The sequence below is a fragment of the Pristis pectinata genome, chromosome 30 (genome assembly GCF_009764475.1).
Source record: "Pristis pectinata isolate sPriPec2 chromosome 30, sPriPec2.1.pri, whole genome shotgun sequence".
Taxonomy (NCBI): domain Eukaryota; kingdom Metazoa; phylum Chordata; class Chondrichthyes; order Rhinopristiformes; family Pristidae; genus Pristis; species Pristis pectinata.
The window spans coordinates 21,238,253-21,257,623 of NC_067434.1; the positions used below are offsets into that span (position 1 = coordinate 21,238,253).

Sequence of the window (19,371 nt, forward strand, 5' to 3'; positions counted from 1 at the left end):
ACCTCTAGCTTACTGGATTATGTATTGGGTCAAAGTGAACAGTCTCTTGTGAAATGAGTTTAAGCAGTCTCAAACTAGTGAGAATGACCCCAGGGCCAAACTATTCCTAATTCAGCACTAACTGGCAATACTCAGAGAGGCAATTTTACTATGCACATAAAGCAAACAGAATAAGATGCATTAAAAGAATAAGCTTCATAGAAATGAAGAAAAGATTAGGTTGCACGACTGCTATTTCTTAAACGGCTGTGATAAGACATTTGAGAAAATCATTGTTTGCAATAGTTTAATTCAAATATTAGTAATATTAAAAAAGGAAACTGTGTGCATTCACACAAATATGAAACAGATGATTTGCCATCTTTACGAAACAGAAAATGGTTTCATAAATGAACTTTCCCATGAATAAATGCAATCCCACTCAGGCAGTCATTACAATTAAATCTCTGAATATATATAATTCTTGTACTGATTGATGTCACACCAGTTTGAGTCCAGCACTTATTGCCAACAGCAAAAATAAATATAAGAGCATTTAACATACCCAAGACAGCAAATTCAGAAAGCGAACTGTTACAAACTGTGTATGGAGCTTGGTTTGGCCACAAATGGTTCATGGGCACACAAGTCTTCTTATCTACTTCTTGATCATGTAATACATGATGGCGATGGCTGTGAAAGCAATAATGTTTGACATTAAAATCTAGGCAAGATATATTCTAGTGAGCAGCAAATGATGCACCGTCATCAGAAGACGCCACTTCTGTGTTTCATGTAATTCTGACTCAGATTTTTAAAAATCTTTATACATCATATCTTTAACAGCAGAACAAATTAATTTACCAAAAGGCAGAACAAATGAAAAGTATTAATTTGATCAATTGAGATAACAATCAACTGGTTAAAGTTGGCTCATCTTTGAGAACACAGAACAGCACAGGCCCTTCAGCTTGTAATGAATTCAAAGACAAATAAAAATTCTCTTAAATGAAAATATAAAAAAAAGCAATAGGTGCTGGAATCACCTTGTGGAACACCTGCACTCAGTGACCATGTGCTTCAAGTTGCCTGCTACTTTAATTCACCATCTCATTCTGACCTCTTTTGGTGGTCTCCTAACTGCTACAATGTGGCCCAATGCAAGTCTGAGGAACAACCTCATCTTTCACTTGTGCACCTTGCAGCCTGCAGGACTCAACATCAAATTCTCCAACTTGAGGTAACTCTCTTTTTCTTTTTGTTTGTATCAGTACTGGCCATTTTTGCCTGACATCCCTTTTTTTTCCTTTTTCTTTCATTTACCTACTGGGACATGTTCAGCAGGCAAGACTATACAACATTACACAGACTTTACATCTTTAGTAATAAATTAGACAGACAAAGGAGCTTAAACACATTATTTCACCCTATCTGGGAAATTGCCTTTGTTCCACCATTGTTCTCCCCCGCCTTCTCTGCAAAAGGGACCAATTTGTTTCTCCCTTTCTCAGTTCTGATGAAGGATCCTAGACGTGAAACGTTAACTATTCATCTTTCCACAAATGCTGCCTGACCCGCTGTCATTTTCCGGCATTTTCTCTTTTTATTTGGCTTCAATTTTAATCTGATTAGGGAAAAGTGAAAGGCCAAGGCATAATTGAGAATGTGTTTTTGGGTATGCAAACAAAGAAAAACAGGTTGAAAGATTTTAGCCAAGTCAATTTTTCCATTGTTCAACAATAAAATCGTGTCTATAATTTGGCTCTGGATACAAATTGAATTGTACTTGGTGTACCTGAAATTAGTTTGCTGCATTGTTTCGTGTAAACATTCTTGGAAGTGTCTCAAATGGAATCTTCACAAACATGCTTACAGCCCATCAAAACAGATCAAATTTCATTGAAAAAGTAAAGTAACATGTGACCACAATTTAAGCAAAAGAGCTTGATGGATTTATTTAGTTCATGGCAAGTCTGAACATGAGGTATGAGGATTTCTTAAGAAATAGCTAACAACTGATGCTAGGAATAAAATTATCTCCAACATGTTTAATGCAATTTTGTAAAAACAAAATCACATACTTTGAACAAATGTCAGTTCAAAACTTAAATTTTTATATGAAGTAGTCATTTTTACATGTTACAGCATGGTTGCTGAAAGTGTTACACTTCATTGTGTACAATCTAATAATATCAGGACAGCTATTTACTGGCAATAAATAAATGACAGTTTCTAGCATGCTTCAAGTCAGTGCAGATACAACAGCCTCCATCTGTGAATCACAATATTCTACATTACTGAATTATAGATCATGAGGAATAGATTGTGACAAAACCTTCAGAGAGCAAAACCAGACAAATGATATTGACCGCTTTCTGCGGGATTTGACACAAAAAGGGGAGTAGGCGTGCTTGAATTATGCGAAGTTTACCTGAAGGTACCGCGTTCAACATCTTGTCCACTAAGCCTAACATGTATTCCTTCTTTCAGTAAAGAACCAAATGCCATATACTCTGCCAGGGCCCAATCAACCACTTGATCCTTGATCATCTCCGCTCGTCCCTTCAAAATGCGAGACAAACCTGAAAAAAATTATAAAGAGCTGTTCGGGTAATTAACAAAAGTGTTCAGGAAATTAAAACAGATGCTACAATGATCAACAGTCTGATTTTTCCCAACCTTTTAATCCTACAGTTTGGCAAAGGTTTTGATTCATCAATTTCATGAAGTTAGATTATTGTTTGTTTTATTTTTAAATTGTGCATGGCTCACCTTTCTTAGTGACAGCTTGTTCATGGTGATAACTTTCAAGATGAATCACAGATGTGAAATCATAACCAGAAATTAAATGACACAAGATAGAATTTGAATTCAGTGCTGAAGAAGCAGTGCATGGAGGAAAGTGAATATATTGTACCGTGCAGCAGATTTAAAGGATCTCAAGACACTTTTCAAAGCCAGTTATCTTCTTCCTTCAGCCAACACCACCAACTGCACATTAACTAAATCGCTCATTCTTTTGCTGCTTGCAGTTCCTTGGTGCATACAAGCTGCCAGTCACAATTAACTACAGAATAATGCTGCATGCAATTAACTGGATGTCCTGAGACCATATAAAAAAACCCTAGACACAAGTAAATGTCTTTTCTGCACAGCACAATGCCACTTCATCGCAAGTAAAATGTATGCTAATCTCAAAAAGGCGAAGTATAGCTAAAATAGAACACAAATATTGCCACTGCAAGTGGTTCATATTCAAGAACGGATGGAGAGTAATGCTCCTGTATGTCAAAGTCCTCAAGGATCCCTGAATAGTGAGAATCCAATTACGAGATTTAAGAGCTGATATGTTAACTTTCACAGATAAGGCTTAAGGCTCCCAGTGTTTAGTAGGAACCCATGCAAAACACTTGAGGTGCAATGACAGTTATGGCTATTCAACAATTCTCATTAAGTTAATTTTTATAAATGGTAAACAAAGATTCATTAAACATTTGTACAATTATTTTTGAACTTATTGATGGTTCTAATCAATGCTGTGGCATTCAAGACCAGTGATCCAGAACACTACAAAAAGTCCAGGTATGACCTACGGAAGGCCATCATGAGAGCAAAAAGCCAATTCTGTGTAAAATTAGAGATACAATCAGATGCACAACAGCTGTGGCAAGGTTTGCATGCCATTACTTCCTATGAGGCGAAACCTAACAGCATAAATGGCAGTGATGTTTCACTCGCCAATGAGCCCAACACCTTTTATGCACACTTTGAAAGGAAGAATAACACTATGCCTGTGCGAATCCCCACAGCGTCTGGCAACCCTGTGATATCTGTCTTGGAGGCCGACATCAGAACATCCTTCAAGAGGGTGAACCCTTGCAAGGCGTCAGGCCCCGACGGTGTACCTGGCCGGATACTGAAGATCTGTGCTGACCAACCGGCTGGAGTATTCAAGGACATCTTCAACTTCTCACTGCTGCAGTCGGAGGTTCCCACCTGCTTCTAAAGGGCATCTATCATACTGGTGCCCAAGAAGAGCAGGGTGAGCTGCCTCAATGACCACCACCCAGTAGCACTCACATCTACTGTGATGAGGTGCTTTGAGAGGTTGGTTATGGCTAGAATTAACTCCTGCCTGAGCAAGGACCTGGACCTGCTGCAATTTGCCTACTGCCACAACAGATCTACAGTGGACACAATCTCACTGGCTCTCCACTCGGCTTTGGAGCACCTAGACAACAGCAAAACATATGTCAAGCTGCTGTTTATCGATTACAGCTCGGAATTCAACACTATCATCCCCTCAGTACTAATCAATAAGCTTCAAAACCTGGGCCTCTGTACCTCCCTCTGCAACTGGATTCTCAACTTCCTTATTGGGAGACCACAGTCAGTGCAGAGCGGTAGTAACATCTCCTCCTCGCTGACAATCAACACAGGTGCACATCAAGGATGCGTGCTTAGCCCACTACTCTCTCTCTACAAACTGTCTGTGTGGCTAGGCACAGCTCAAACACCATCTATAAATTCACCAATGACACCACTGTTGTTGGCAGAATCTCGGATGGCAATGAGGAGTTGTACAAGAGTGAGATAGATTGGCTAGTTGAGCGGCGTCGCAACAACAATCTTGCACTCACAACATCAGCAAAACCAAGGAATTGATTGTGGACTTCAGGAAGGAGAAGCTGGGAGAACATACACCAATCCTCATTGAGGGGTCAGCGGTGGAAAGGATGAACAGCTTCAAGCTCCTGGGCATCAACATCTCAGAAGATCTATCTTGGGCCCAATAAATTGGTGCAATCATGAAGAAGGCACGCCAAAAGCTCTACTTTATTAGGAGTTTGAGGAGATTTGGTATGTCACCAAAGACTCTTGCAAATTTCTACAGATGTATGGTGGAGAGCATTCTGGCTGGTTGCATCACTGTCTGGTATGGAGGCTCCAATGTGCAGGATTGAAAGAGGCTGCAGACAGTTGTAGACTCAGCCAGCTCCATCACTGGCACAACTCTCCCTGTCATCGAGGACATCTTCAAGAGTTGGTGCCTCAAGAGGGCGGCATCCATCATTTAGGATCCTCACCACCCAGGACATGACCTCTTCATGTTACTACCATCAGGGAGGTGGTACAGGAGCCTGAAGACCCACACTCAACATTTCAGGAACAGTTTCTTCCCCTCCATCATCAAATTTCTGAACAGTCCATGAACACTACCTTGTTATTCCTTTTTTGCACTGTTTATTTTTGTAACTTATAGTAATTTTTATATCTTGCACGGTACTGCTGCTGCAAAACAAAAAATTTCATGACATACGTCAGTGATAACAAACCTGATTCTGATTCCATCACCAATAATATAGTCAAATAGATGACATTTAACAACTTGAACATTTCTCCTTTTATTCCTCTTCTAAAATTGAGGCTTATGTAAGGTTCAGTCCTACAAATAGTATCAGCCCTTTGAGAATTAAAACATGTTTCAGCATATATAAAATATGCCGAACTACCTACCATGTTGAACACTGCAGCATTCAATTTTGTCCTCACCTAATCTCCACTTACACTCTTCTGTCACAGGTAACTGAATTACCATTGTACCTACGCCTGATTTTTCTCATCCTTGCCAGAGAACATTGAGATCAAACATTATATTCTCTATTCCTCTAAACCATTGTTTAGCTTGTTAGAAATTATTCTGGAGTTATGAAATTATGGATAGCAGATATTAATTAAAATGAGAATCAATCTTCAGGAAATAAAACCTGCTCACAATTTAACTTCAACTGATACTTTAAGCCTATTGAAACCAATCATTGGGTGTGGGACATACTGATCCTGTACCATTGAAACTATGTAGGGGAAGATAATAGATGAATGTACATGTTAATTGGTGGTCATTGAAAACTTCAGGATGAGATCAGGGAAAGGCATTAAGTAGTCGTCTCCTGTATTAACACATTGTTAAAGGCATATATCCCTGCCACTTAATGCAACATTCAGGACACGTCTGTTTTGTCACTTAATATTCTGGCTAACTGTATATTCAGGGAGCCATCCCTCAACACTAACAAAATATATTTTGGGTGTCTGAAGTTTGTGCTCAGAAGCTTTCGGACCAAGCAACAGTATTGAATATTCAAAGGACTTCTGCTAGTGGCGTGTGCTACCATTGTAAATATGTAACTCTGCAAAGTTACCTGTCTTTATTCAAAATGTTAAAATAGGTGATTATAGTCACTGAAACTGTAGTTAATTGTTTATTGTTATCTTTGTGTTCAAAAAGTATAAAACATTGTGTCGGGAGGGGAAAACTGGATTATCTCCAGGTCTTGTGTGCTTAATAAAGACATTTTATATCTCCCAGTTACAGCTTCCATGTGGCTCAGTTTAATCTGTCACATCGCTGAGGAGAATTGAACCGTATTCAAGGCAAGTTCAATTGTATCCAATGTCCAATTGTATCCAACAGTAACATGTCACTGAATGTTCCAATTCTGGAAATATTCACTGACGCATCAATGGAGTTACCAACTAACCCATTCGGGAATCTATATAAAACCAATTTTAAATGCAACCCAAATTCAGAATTTAACAAATTGACCATATACAAATGAAAAAAAATTAAAATCTGCTGAGATTAACCATGTTCAAGGACAATGGAATATGAAATAAGCTTCCAACAAACATTTTCAGAATATGGAAAAGGCAATGTTAATGGATGACAGGCTGATAAATATCCACGTCCAGTGATCACCACAGAGCAGAGTCATTTAGAATTCTGGGATTACTTGATACTGCTGCAAATCATAAATGCTTTCAGTATGATTTTGATTCAAATAATAAAGTCAGTCTGTCAAACTTATTAGTAGCATATACTTAAATGTATAATAAAATCTAATGAAAGCTCAGAGGAAAGGGTTCTTCAAATATCTTCATTATTGAGGTAGGGTTTAATATCTTGTTGTGCATATGAAGATAAGTAACATAATTAATAAACAGCCATTGGTTGTTATATATCACTGCTAAAACAGTCTCTGCAAAATATGCCAAATAAATAATAAGATAATAGCTTTGCTCTTTATTGCTTCTGAAGAGCTGTGGCTCCCTTGGACATGTATTCAAAATATTTATTTAATCTTATTGTTTCCCAAAAGGTAAAAAAAATCCTGGGTGCTTAATTTGAATATTGTAGAGATTGACTATGCTGCACCCTTAGTATTCGTAAATTATCCCATTGCTCTATTTCATACATTACAAAAGCCAGTAAATTTTAACTCCATAATATCGACCCAGAACAAGCAGAAATGAAAATAAGATTTTCGTAAAATATTGCCCTGGAGAATTTCTTATGCTATCAAGCCATAATGGTTTCCTGTAAATAAATTTGTGATTAGCATAACTGCACAGATGATTACCAAGGATGGGTTGCTGTTTACATCTCCACCTGGAAAAATGTATGCACAGTAAAATAGGAACAGTAATTTCATGGAACCTGGGTAAACCTTTCATTCATAAACCAAATGCTTATTGACATTGTATCAAATTTACTACCTCAGATGCAATGCAGATGGACAATCTTTCCAAGCAAAACTTGAGAACTTGCAATAAAATGTAGCTCTGACACCAGCACAAATAAAAATTGTAAAAATCTAGATTTGTAACAGTAGCATCTTTCTTCCCCCCCCCCCCCCCCCCCCCCCCGCTGACTTGCAATCTAATTAGTCCTTATTTTAAAGTCAGGGGCAAAACAGCAGTGCTCCCAGATAGCTTCAAAAGGAAGGTGCCCTCAGTCCTACTGATCTCTATAGCAGAAGGTTCCCTTTTTTCAGCATTAGTTGTTGTCAGGCATCAGTCTAGGAGCTGTAAGGTTATCAAGCTGACTGAGCAGCTAATCACATTAACGAATCCTCACAGACAGTAGACCAGGAAAGAAAACGCATAATTTTAAATTAAGCTTTTAAGTATTTTACCGAGTGTGAGAAAAAATTGGAACATGCACTTAAGATCAACACCAAGATTGAAATGCAAAATCTCATAAGTATAATGGATTTAAAATTTTTAATTTAAGTGCATGTGAAGGATTTCCAATCCACAAGAGTATTTTAAAGATCAATTTTATTGGTGCACAAGAAAAATTCCTAGGTTGGGAGTACATTTCAGAGGCACTATATTATTTATAAATTTTATATATCCTTGTTGCACTAACATTCCTCTGACTCTTAGATTTTTCACTGTAGCAAACACAGCATGGTCAAAATTGGGAAGAAAAGGTCGTAGCCTGTAGATATCCAATAATATGCAGCTATTAGATTATGCGTAAAAAGACTGACAAAGGAACATGAATCTTACTCTACTCAGGATGCATTTTTTTGTCACACAAGTGGTGACACCCGGCTGGTCAACTGTGGTAAGCTTATGTTTAAATGCAGTTCAACAATAGTGTTATATTAATGAAACAATTTATTGCGCTTCCTTGAACAACAGATGGTGCTTGCATTGACCAATTGCATCTTCTCAATCTTCTACTTAGAAAATATTCATATACAAGCAAATTAAAAATATCACCACTTCACCATTAATATTACTTTTCCAAATGTCAAAAACTGTATAAAAACATTTTAATTTACTACATTGTCTCATAAGAAATGTAATTCACCAATAAAGATACATACCTCTATGAATGATAAAATTTTCAACTGGTACTGAACTAGCTATATTCCCAATATGCTCCAGGACGTCCACAGAAAGGCCCGTTGGAGGACAAATCATACTTCTCGGTTCTCCATTCAAAGTGAAGAAGCCTGAGACAAAAATATACTTTTTTTCTGTAATCATTAACCTGGCAGTTCAAGTGAGAAATTATAAAACTGACTAAACAAAAGACCAATTAACACAAATTACAAGACAATGAACTGCACCATTTAGCACAAAATTAGTCCAAAAATGTTATAGCAAGAGAAGTTCAATACTTATTTTGAGACACAAATATATAATCTTTGCTAGGGATAATTAGAGGCTTTAATCAAAAAGAGTTGACTTAAAATCTAAACTTCAAGAAGGAAAAATTTCCAGCATCTGCAGTCTCACGTGTCTCCAATTCACTTGTTTATTTTTTTAAATGGACGATTCACAAAAATGTGCACTTATTTGCCTATTTCAAAACTTTTGCAATAATATAGCAGTTCAATCAATGTGCACCTTTAGAACACATCTCAATTAAACCCCCCCCCACCACACTCATCCTTAAACCTTTGCAAATATTGCCCACCTGGCCAAGGGGAATCTAGCCATTCTTTAATTTGAAGAATTTTCTCATCTTTTGCTCTGGTATAAGCTTCCTCACAAATCCTGTCATAGTTTGCTACTTCCTCCTGCAAAACACATTCATATACAATGTTAAAAACACATTCACAATGTTAAATTAGCTAAAAGATCAGCAAGTTACATAGTTTGTAAAGATCATTTATTGTTAATCTTGAAAGAATCCTGTTAAACCATAATCTGAATTCATAACTTCTTGCTTGAATGACTATTGCAAAAATCATTCCTCAAGTTGATAATCACTATTGACAACTTTATCACTTTAAAATATTTTTGGCTGCTTAATGGTACCGCAAATTAGGGAAGCACGCAAGATTACTCTTGCAGTTTTTTTTGTTTACACACAGTTCCATTTGTTAGTCTTAACTGTTCAATGAAGAGGTGTCATCTGAAAGAAGGTCCGGTGTTCACAACAAGGAGATGGCGGGGGGGAAAGTCACTTCCAAGCAGGAGATGATAGTTCATGTCAAAACTTTCTGGCTAATCCAACATTATCCAGCAATATGCAGAAAAAATATGGCATTTTAACAATGAATTGCAAACATAGGTCTAACATCAAATCACAGGAATAGAATTAGATTAGCATACTTTAAAGCAAAAAGGAGCCCCATACATACACATTGCCAAATGTGATCACCAAACACTTGAGACGTAACTGGTAACCAAAAATATGCAGACCTCAAACTCCTGTAGTGTCAGAACTCCTTCTGATATCAATTTATCTGCATATTTCTTCAGAGCAGGCACTTGCTGCTGGATCTGTTTGTACATGAGAGGCTGTGTAAACATCGGTTCATCCACTTCATTGTGTCCCCTTCTACGATAGCATACCTATCAGTGACAATAAAAAGGATATAAACATCTGCATTATAGCTATAAATACAGCTAATTATTGCATAGTAGCAAGATTACTGTAACCTTGTTACTCACAAAAATAATTAAAAATACAGATGAACTGCCAAAGAGTTTGTTTTAAAAAGCTTATTATCTAACCCCCTCATTAACATGCCCTGCATTAGTCAAAAGGTGATACAAAAAGCACTGGACATTTTCAAAGACATTTTTTATTGAATTACAAAGTTGTTGGTTCAATTTTGATTCAACACTTTTTCTCTTCTGCTCAGAGAGAGACGAGATGCATCACAGCCAGATACAGGCTGAAACTATCTTAATTTTTTTTCCCCATCTCTGTGTCCCAACCTCATGACACTTTTTTATTTTTCTTGGTAAGCTTGTCGTCTTTGAGGCAGACTGATGAAACACAAGTAGGTTTGTGCTGCATCGAGTGACCTGATGCCACTTACTACTCTCACACAGAACTCAGAAGCATCATCACCTTCAATACCAAATTGCACCCTGATCTCACTTTCACAATGTCCACTGATGACTCTTCTTGTCTTTTTCTTAACATCTTGTCTCAGGGTCCAGTTTAGTGACCAATTACAAGCCCACAGGTACTTTGACAACACCTCCCATCCAGTTTCCTCCCATTCTCTCAGTTTCTCCAACTCCATCTTATCTATTTTGATGACAGTACCTGTCATATCTTGCTAGATATCCTTTTCTCCCCTACCCTGGTGTTTCCTTCACCACTGTTGACAGGGCTCTCAACCACATTCATTCCAGTTCCTGCATTTCTGCTTGCAGCCCTCTCCTTCCTCAGACCAAGTAAAGGTTCTCCTTGTCCTCACCTGCCATCCCACCAACCTCAATGTTCAATGGATCATCCCTCTGTAACTTCTACCATATTCATCATGATCCCACCACTAGACACATCTCTTCCCCTTTCAGCATTCTGAAGGGACAATTCCCTCACTGACTCCCTGGTTCACACCTTCATCTCCTTTTCTCATGACACCTTCCTAGGCAAGTTGCAGGAGATCTAACACCTGCCCTTTTACCTCTTCCATTCCTATCAAACACTCCAAGGTGAAGCAGCAATTCACTTGTACTTCTTCTAATTTAATGTATACATTATGTGCTCTTAGTCTGGTCTCCTCTGCTTTGCAGAAATCAAGTGCAGATGGATGACCACTTTGCAGAACACTGCTGTTCAATCCATATGGGGGACCCTGAATTTTCAGTTGCTTATCACTTTAATTTTCCATCCCCTTCTGACCGCTCCATCTTTGGCATCTTTTACTATTCCAAAAGCATCTCATCTTCTGATTAAGCATGTTATAGACCTCAGAATTTAACATCGAATTTAATAATGTCAGATTACCAGCCTTTCCAAATTTGTATCAGAACTGACCAATTCTGAGGAAAGGTCAACAAACTGTGACATTAAGGAAGTTTTTCTCTCTCCACAGATGCTGCTTGACCTGCTGAGTATCTCTACTATTGTCTGTTTTTATTTTGCATTTCCAATATCTGCAATTTTCTGTTTTTCAAATAGTTTTACACACTGTAGGTCATAGCCACTAGGGATGCACCTGGTTGGTAGCAGTGAGGATAATTTGCAACGTTAGCAGACAGTCCTTTCATTCCACTATTCTTGGCTGCATTTAAACAAGGGTATAAGTCTAGTAATCCCCAGTGTTATGAACCAGCAACAAAAGAAACACACCGAGTCATGTATAAGTGTTTAAAACTACTTTATTAATAACTACTTATGATAATCAGAAAAATAAAAGCAAAAATGTTAGAATGTTAGAAGTAAAAATGTTAAATCTTAAACATTAACCCCAAAAACTAAACTCGAAGTGTGTGTGTGGCAAATTCCAAAACTCCAAGTCCAGGAATAGTTCTCCAAGTTCAGTTCAGCAAGCCGTAAGGTGAAACGTGAGCAAAGGCTTCTTCAAAACCACCGTTGACTGAAGACAAAACGTAGATGTAGAGAGAAAATAGAGAGTAATTACGAAATCCAAATGTTCCACTTTGGAACCCAAACGACACCTCAGTGTCTACTCAGCAGTGACTACTCCACTGCATCTTCGTCACCCTGAAAGGCTCTCGAATCGTGGCCGTCCACACAAATACCTGTTTCCCTCTACAGGTTAATGACAAAGTGGACTCCACCAGATTACTCCAAAAATCCACACGTGGATTGTAGTGACAGAGACAGTTAGTTTCTCATCCATCGATAAGAGACTAGCAGGCTGCTGTCTGTCTGTCTCTCTCCTCTTCTTCTGACTCCAACTGACTGCTTCAAAAACATCATTACGTCCTTTATCTTCTGTTGTCGTAACCACGCCAACACACACACACACCACTATGCTCTATCTTAAAGGGACATTCACCAATAGTAACCCAGTCTGTAACACCAGTTTCTTTCTTTTCTTGCATTGTTGGAGCAATCAGGCTGCCAAAAGAAGTTTCCTGAAGATACAATCATCCACACATACAATGATTAACACAAATCCCTTTCAGTTGAACAATATTATTAGAAATTATATATAGATGCATTCTTTAACATTTAAACTAAAATATACTGAAACATGCAATTCCAATGCACTGAGGGAAAGTCATCCAATCATCACACAATTTTGTTAAACTGATCAAACTGTGCCTGTAAATTGTCAAATACTGTAAAGCAATATCTTGTTAATTACCAGATCGATTACGACATCCTTATTGTATGTGCTCCTCCACTCTGCAGCCACTTTGCATACATACATCACTGCTTCTGGGTCATCAGCATTTACATGAAAGATCGGCGCATTCACAACACGTGCAACGTCAGTAGGGTAAGGAGATGAGCGAGCCACACGAGGATCTGTGGTAAACCCAATCTACAGAAGTAACAATTGACTTTCAGTATTAACAGAAATGAACCATCAGGTTCTTGAACTGACCAGATCAACCCTATCATTCGTCAGCAATGGAACATCTCTTGCACTACCTCTTATTGTATTTTTTTTGCACTAAGGATTTGTTTTTGCACAGTTTTTTTCCTCCCTCTCTTCATTGTCTTGTATAATTTATATTCTGTGTGTTGTCCATACCGACATGCTTGTGCAAGCAAGTTTTTCAATGTACCTGTACCTCACAGTACTTGTGCACATGACAATAAACTCGACTCGACTTGAATGCACTTCACTGGTCGGAAACAGTGCAGCACCTCACAAACTTCTCTGTGCCATATTCTACTGCATATTAAATCAAAAGTGCCTTTTCTTACCTGATTGTTTACAACTACATGGATTGTACCGTGTGTGGTATATGATGGGAGATCACTAAGATGAAATGTCTCGTACACAATGCCCTGGCCAGCAAAAGCAGCATCACCATGTAGTAGGATGGACATCACCTTTAAATTTAAAATTACTTTGAATTAGTCACTACAATCCTTAGTATTTTGTGAATGAATTAATGCAACCTTCAGTCTTTTGACCCTTTAAAGAATGGTAAGAATTACTTAACCTCATTTATACTTTTATTGAAATAAAACCCTGTTTGTGAAGGGTCAAGGTCAACACTGCAGGAATCCGGATACAAAGCTTTCCATTGACCTTCAAATACCTTCTGAAAATCCATGTAGACACCTACTGTATTACTGCTAACTTGTCAGACAGATTCAATCAGGTTAATCAAACCCAACTTGCCTTTAACAAATCTATGACGTCTCTCCTTTATTAATTTACATTTTAAGTTACTTTTATTTGTTCCCGTGAGTATCATTTTTGAAAGCTTCTCTACCAAGAAGGATCTGTTTGTTTAGCTGTTTTACCTATTACATTCAAAACGCAAGGTTGGTATATAACATGAGGACCAGACTGAATACAGAAAACTCAAAAGGAAGAGTCAGAAAAGAAAAAGGAATAAAGAAAAGGAATACAAAAATAGACTGGCACCTAGCATGAAAAAGGAGCCTAAAAACATTCCCATTGGCAGACAATTGGAATGGGACAGCAGGACTGATTAGGAACCAAAAGGATTGCTGCATGGAGGCAGAGAGCATGGTAAAATACTTGCATTGCTTCATAAATAAAGATACAATAAAAATGCAAGTTTATTATATGCCTATTGCTTCAATGCAGCAACATTTTGGTCCTAATAAGCCCCGATTACACCTTAAGGGTTCCTTTTCATGCCAACTGCCAGTCCATATTTTTCCCCTTCCTATTCTAGTTTTATATATCCAACCTGGTTCATCCTTAATATATTAACCTTACCTTTGAATCTGGTTAGTAAAACACTTGCTTATCAAACAGATCATACTTTTCCAACCTGGCAATCTGTTTTAATCAATACAGATCCTTCCCAGATTATGGTAGGTGAACCGTTCATAACCTGGACAGTTCACATGTTGGAAATGCGGCCACAACAGAGTTCCCAGGCAGCAGAGAATGCCTGCAGCCACACAGCAGATGACAAATCTATCCTGTCAGTCTCCCAAACGCTTGTTCGAATGTACAGGCTGTACATAAATTGGGCTTTCATAACCTGGGGAGGACCTGTTATGATAGATCACACCTGGGAATCCTCCAGGAGATAATTCCCTTGAAATGGGGTCAAAATTGGCTTCAACTAAATATATAAACATTAAACAGTACAGAACAAATCAGGCATTGCTGTCATTTTGGAGATTATGTGACAATGTAACAAATTAGCATTTTTGGTTGGATTAGCAGTTTCTTCCTGAATTAATTTAATTTTCAGTGGAGTGGTGACAAGAAAGATTAATATGGCCTTTAGTTATTGCTCATTAATAGTTCATGCAACAAAAAGAGCATCCTCTCATAAAGTCCAGCACATATATCACTTGTCCTAAACTTCTCTACTCGCTTTGCAAATAAATATTTGGACAGAGAGAAAAGAATTTCTTAAATTGGCTGATTATTGAAAAACTTACCAAACTGTTTGGGAAATAGGGTTTCTTTTTGTCTAGTATGATATTACCAACTTCATTAGATCAAAAGTAATGAAATATTAATTACAATATCAAAAGGTATTTAAAGAATGTTATGATGCATAAGGAAACTTACTTGAAGATACCACCCAAGTCATTTCCAAACCATTTTTCATATTTTTCCAGTCACTATAACTTAGTGATCATAAATAAGTTTCTAAACATTTGTTCTCCATACAGTTGTAAAATAATATTCAAAAATATTTTACTCTGTACTAACTCAATGTATCTGCACTGTGTAATGAATTGATCTGTATGAATGGTAAGAAAGACAAGTTTTTCACTGTACCTCAGTACAAGTGCCAATAATCAATGTTAAAGTTCAAGACACTGGAAATTCTAGTCAATGAGACTGTATCACATTAAAGACCCAAAACAAATGCAAATTACTAAACATTTGGATTCCAACTTTGAATTAAGCTCCTACCACAAGGTGCTGCGATAAGCTATTTTTAAGCCACTAGCAGCAAAAAGTATATTTAATTGAGATTAATAATCTAATAAGCAGTGAAGCTAATTATTTGGATCTTTGTTAAATATCTTACCTTTTTGCCTGTGGTGTCTCCACGATAAAACTGCTCTGCTTTGGTTTTACCCTGTACCACTGGATTGACTGCTTCCAAGTGAGAAGGATTTGCCACAAGTGACATAGTTATGTGTTTATTTGTTGTCCGATTTATCCTTTCCTGATATACACCAAGGTGGTACTTAACATCTCCTGATCCCTAAACGTCACAAAGTAGTTTCAGATAAATAATTCCTCACTGAAAACAATTTTATCGATTAGTCCTCAAGTAAAATAAGAACTCTCAGTATCACATTGGAAACTTTCTGAATGTTCTCTTAGAATTTTTTTTAAAGTTAATTTTCAGCTAGTAAAGATGCAGTTGCTTTATTCCATCATTTGTGATTTCTTGTAAATAACCCCAGATTTAATTGCACAAAAATGAACATCATATTCACCAATATAGCCCATATTCCCATTTGCCAACAGGAGCAGAGAATGTTTTGAATCATGAACATTTAGGAGGGATCTTCCATTTGGTTCTCTGAACAGATACCAAGAATACATGCTAGATGATGCCTGCTGCTGATTGTGGAGATTTGAAAATTGTGTACCCTCCCCAGTGATCTTCTGGCCATTAAACTGAATAAATGGAAAACTGGAACCTGGAAAAGCACACTTTTGCAATCAGATATTTCACCTGGTAATCCATATTTGGCACAAATGAACCAATATACAGAGACTCAGAAAGCATGCAGTTTACACAAAGTTTAGAATAAATATTTGCTTGACCTCCACCTCATTATTTATAATTTTTCTTTATGTTTAATTTTATTTCCATACAGGCAAAATACCATGTCTTTACAAGCTCTTATCATAACCACACAAAGCTCAGTGGCCAATGGAAACAGTTGTGTAGATCATTATCAGTTGGAAAATTTAAATTTGATGAACATGATCCCATGATAAACAAAAGGAAATTTATACAAAGTTACACATGTTCAGAAAAACACTACTCAAATCAATGTCCTTTTATACTGTACTTAAGCTTCCATTGAGCTCTATTTTCCATCTAACTCTGATACACTAATCCTCTTTAAATATATCTATGTCATTCACCTCAAGCTTTCCTGAGAGAGCAAGCATCACATTCCTGAGCAAAAGTGGGTTTTCTTCATTCCCTTTTTGTCTCTTTGTCGCTATGGTATATAGGTGGCCTCTAGTTTTGCTCTCCTCCACAAGTGTAATCACATGCTGTGCTGATCTGACCCCAATTATTCATTATTTTCTGATAGGTATAACCACGTATTTCTGGGCCCAATTCTGAAAATACTTTTCACACCCTCTCCAGAGCATTCCTTTCCAGCCAGAGAGCTCCTTCCATTCAGCTGTCCAAGTGCACCCAAAGATTTCAGCAGTGCTGGCTTGCCGAACTGTGGGGGGGCACCCACTGATGCAAAGGCTAGGAGATGCTAGCTGCTAATGGTGTAGCAAAGGACCAGCTTCAGTGTTGAGCATGTGGGTATAGATTGATTGGCCTTTTGACTGGGAAATCACTGCACTGAATCAACTAAGTTCCCATTGAGTTTTACAAGAGGAAGGGAGGAAAAACAACACTAATACTGTGAGATGCAAGCTGGAGAAAAAAAGAACACCAGCTTCTGGAAATCTGAAGCAAGGATAGAGAATGCTGAAAAAGCTCAGCAGGTCAGGTAGCATCTATGCAGAGACAAATTGTGTTCATGTTTGGGATTTATGACCTTTCATCAGAACTAGGAAAAGTTAGAAGGCTGGTTATCCAAAATTGCTGAATTCAATGTTGAGTTGAGGGCTGTAATGTGCTTAGGCAGAAGGTTAGATGCTGCTCCTAAGCTTGCAGTCCGTAACAGTGACCTGAGGCTCCAGTTCTTCAGTCCACTCCCACTTTAATCTCTATCTTTGGCCTCTTACATTTTTCAAGCAAAAACAATTAAATGTAAGCTCAAAAAACACCATCACATCTTCCATGTAGGCACATTCCAACACTCAGGACTCACAATTCAAGCATTGTTTTTAATTCTGCAGATTTTTCTTTCTTTTTGTTAATATAACTTTTCTACCTTCACTTCTATCCCTCCAAGAATAAACACAAATACTTGCTATCTTTCTAAAATAGGATTTTTAGCCTGTATCACTGCTTTTAATGCACACAAAATGCTGGAGGAACTTAGCAGGTCAGACAGCATCAATGGAGGGAAATGAACAGTCGACGTTTCGGGCCGAGACCCTTCATTAGGACACTTGTGTCTACCTCCCTGCTTTTAATGATTTGTTCATTTGCACTCATAAAAGTAATATGGAACCTCATAACCTCATTTTTCTTACCAAAATGCAATATCTCAGGATTATCTACACTGAAATTCATTGCAGGTATCTGCTTTTTTTTTTGCAAATTTCCTTTAGATCCCCATAAGATTACTATCCCCTAAAATTTAAAAATCTACAAATCTGAAAATTGTGTTTTTGATTCCAAAGTTAAAGCTGAAAGAACAGCATTAGTTGTTGTGGGACCCAGTTTTCCACCTTCAGTCTCAATAGTGTCAGCGGTGACTCAGTTGGCAGACCTCTTGCCTCAAAGTCAAATTATCTTGCATTCACTAAGCACAGAAATCTAGGTTAATTTAAAGTGCTATACTGTATCTGGATGAAAAATTAAGAAGAGGCCCTATCTGCTCTCTCAGGTGGATGTAAACAAGTCTATAGCATTGTTTCAGAGAGCTGGAGAGTAATACCCAGTGACCTAGCTAATCGATTAATTCTCAAAAACTTCCCAAAATTGATTAAAAAAATCACTGTAACACTACTGTTTCTGGGACTTTGTTGTGCATAAAGTGGCTGCTGCATCCCTTATGACTACAATTCAAAAGTAAACTGCAAAACACTTTGGGATAATTTGAAAAGAACTGGAAATGCAAGTCTCTCTTCTGAACTTTGACCACTACTTTATAACTCAAAATACAATGCAATATAGCATATGTTTCAAATTCTTAATGGTCTTAAGTGGATTGCAAAATGTGCAAATGTCTGAAGTACACTATATGTAATCTAAAGTAAAAGTATGTGCTGATTTTGAAAATCGCAAAACAAGATTTCAAATGAAACTGCACGAATTGCACAGTATCTGAAACAATTGATGCTCACCTCCTCTGAAGCTTCTAATTTTGGGTCAAATTGGCAGAAAATCTGTTCCAAATCCTTCCGGATTACATTAGCCAACACATTTAACCGGCCTCTAGAAAGGTTTCAAAATTCTTTAATGTACAAAAATGATTTTACAAGAATTTTTCAAAAGTAAAAAAACTATAGCAGAATTTAAAATCCAGATTCTAAGATCAAATGTCTAATATTCCAGAATACAAAATATTTATTGAATCACAGAAAGATTACAACATGGAAGGAGGCCATTTGTCCCATTAAGTTTGTATCAGCTCCAACAGCAATCCAACTAGATTGCTTCTGAACACTCCAATTGAATCTGCTTCTCCTCCTACCACTGGCAGTGCATTCCACACCTTAACCATATCCTGAATAAAAAAAACTTCCTCACGTCACTTTTGGTTCTTTTGCAGATCACTTTCACTCTAAGTTCCTGAATTCTTGACACCTCAGCCAATTAGAATATTTCTCTCTATCTACACTGGTTATATACTTCATACACGAAAGACAG

At 37.4% G+C, this 19,371-nt stretch overlaps 1 protein-coding gene across 3 annotated transcripts in view; it reads right to left on the reverse strand.

The window, feature by feature from the left end:
- ogdhl (oxoglutarate dehydrogenase L) overlaps positions 1–19,371 on the reverse strand; it is an 85,822-nt gene that overhangs the window by 30,563 nt on the left and 35,888 nt on the right. For all 3 annotated transcript variants that reach the window (XM_052041469.1, XM_052041468.1, XM_052041471.1), the window contains 9 exons: positions 18,846–18,936; positions 15,706–15,885; positions 13,430–13,558; positions 12,861–13,040; positions 9,985–10,137; positions 9,254–9,356; positions 8,658–8,786; positions 2,411–2,561; positions 545–672 (listed from right to left, as the gene is read on the reverse strand). In XM_052041469.1, the coding sequence (XP_051897429.1) occupies positions 545–672; positions 2,411–2,561; positions 8,658–8,786; positions 9,254–9,356; positions 9,985–10,137; positions 12,861–13,040; positions 13,430–13,558; positions 15,706–15,885; positions 18,846–18,936 (1,244 nt within the window). The remainder of the gene's footprint in view (positions 1–544; positions 673–2,410; positions 2,562–8,657; positions 8,787–9,253; positions 9,357–9,984; positions 10,138–12,860; positions 13,041–13,429; positions 13,559–15,705; positions 15,886–18,845; positions 18,937–19,371) is intronic.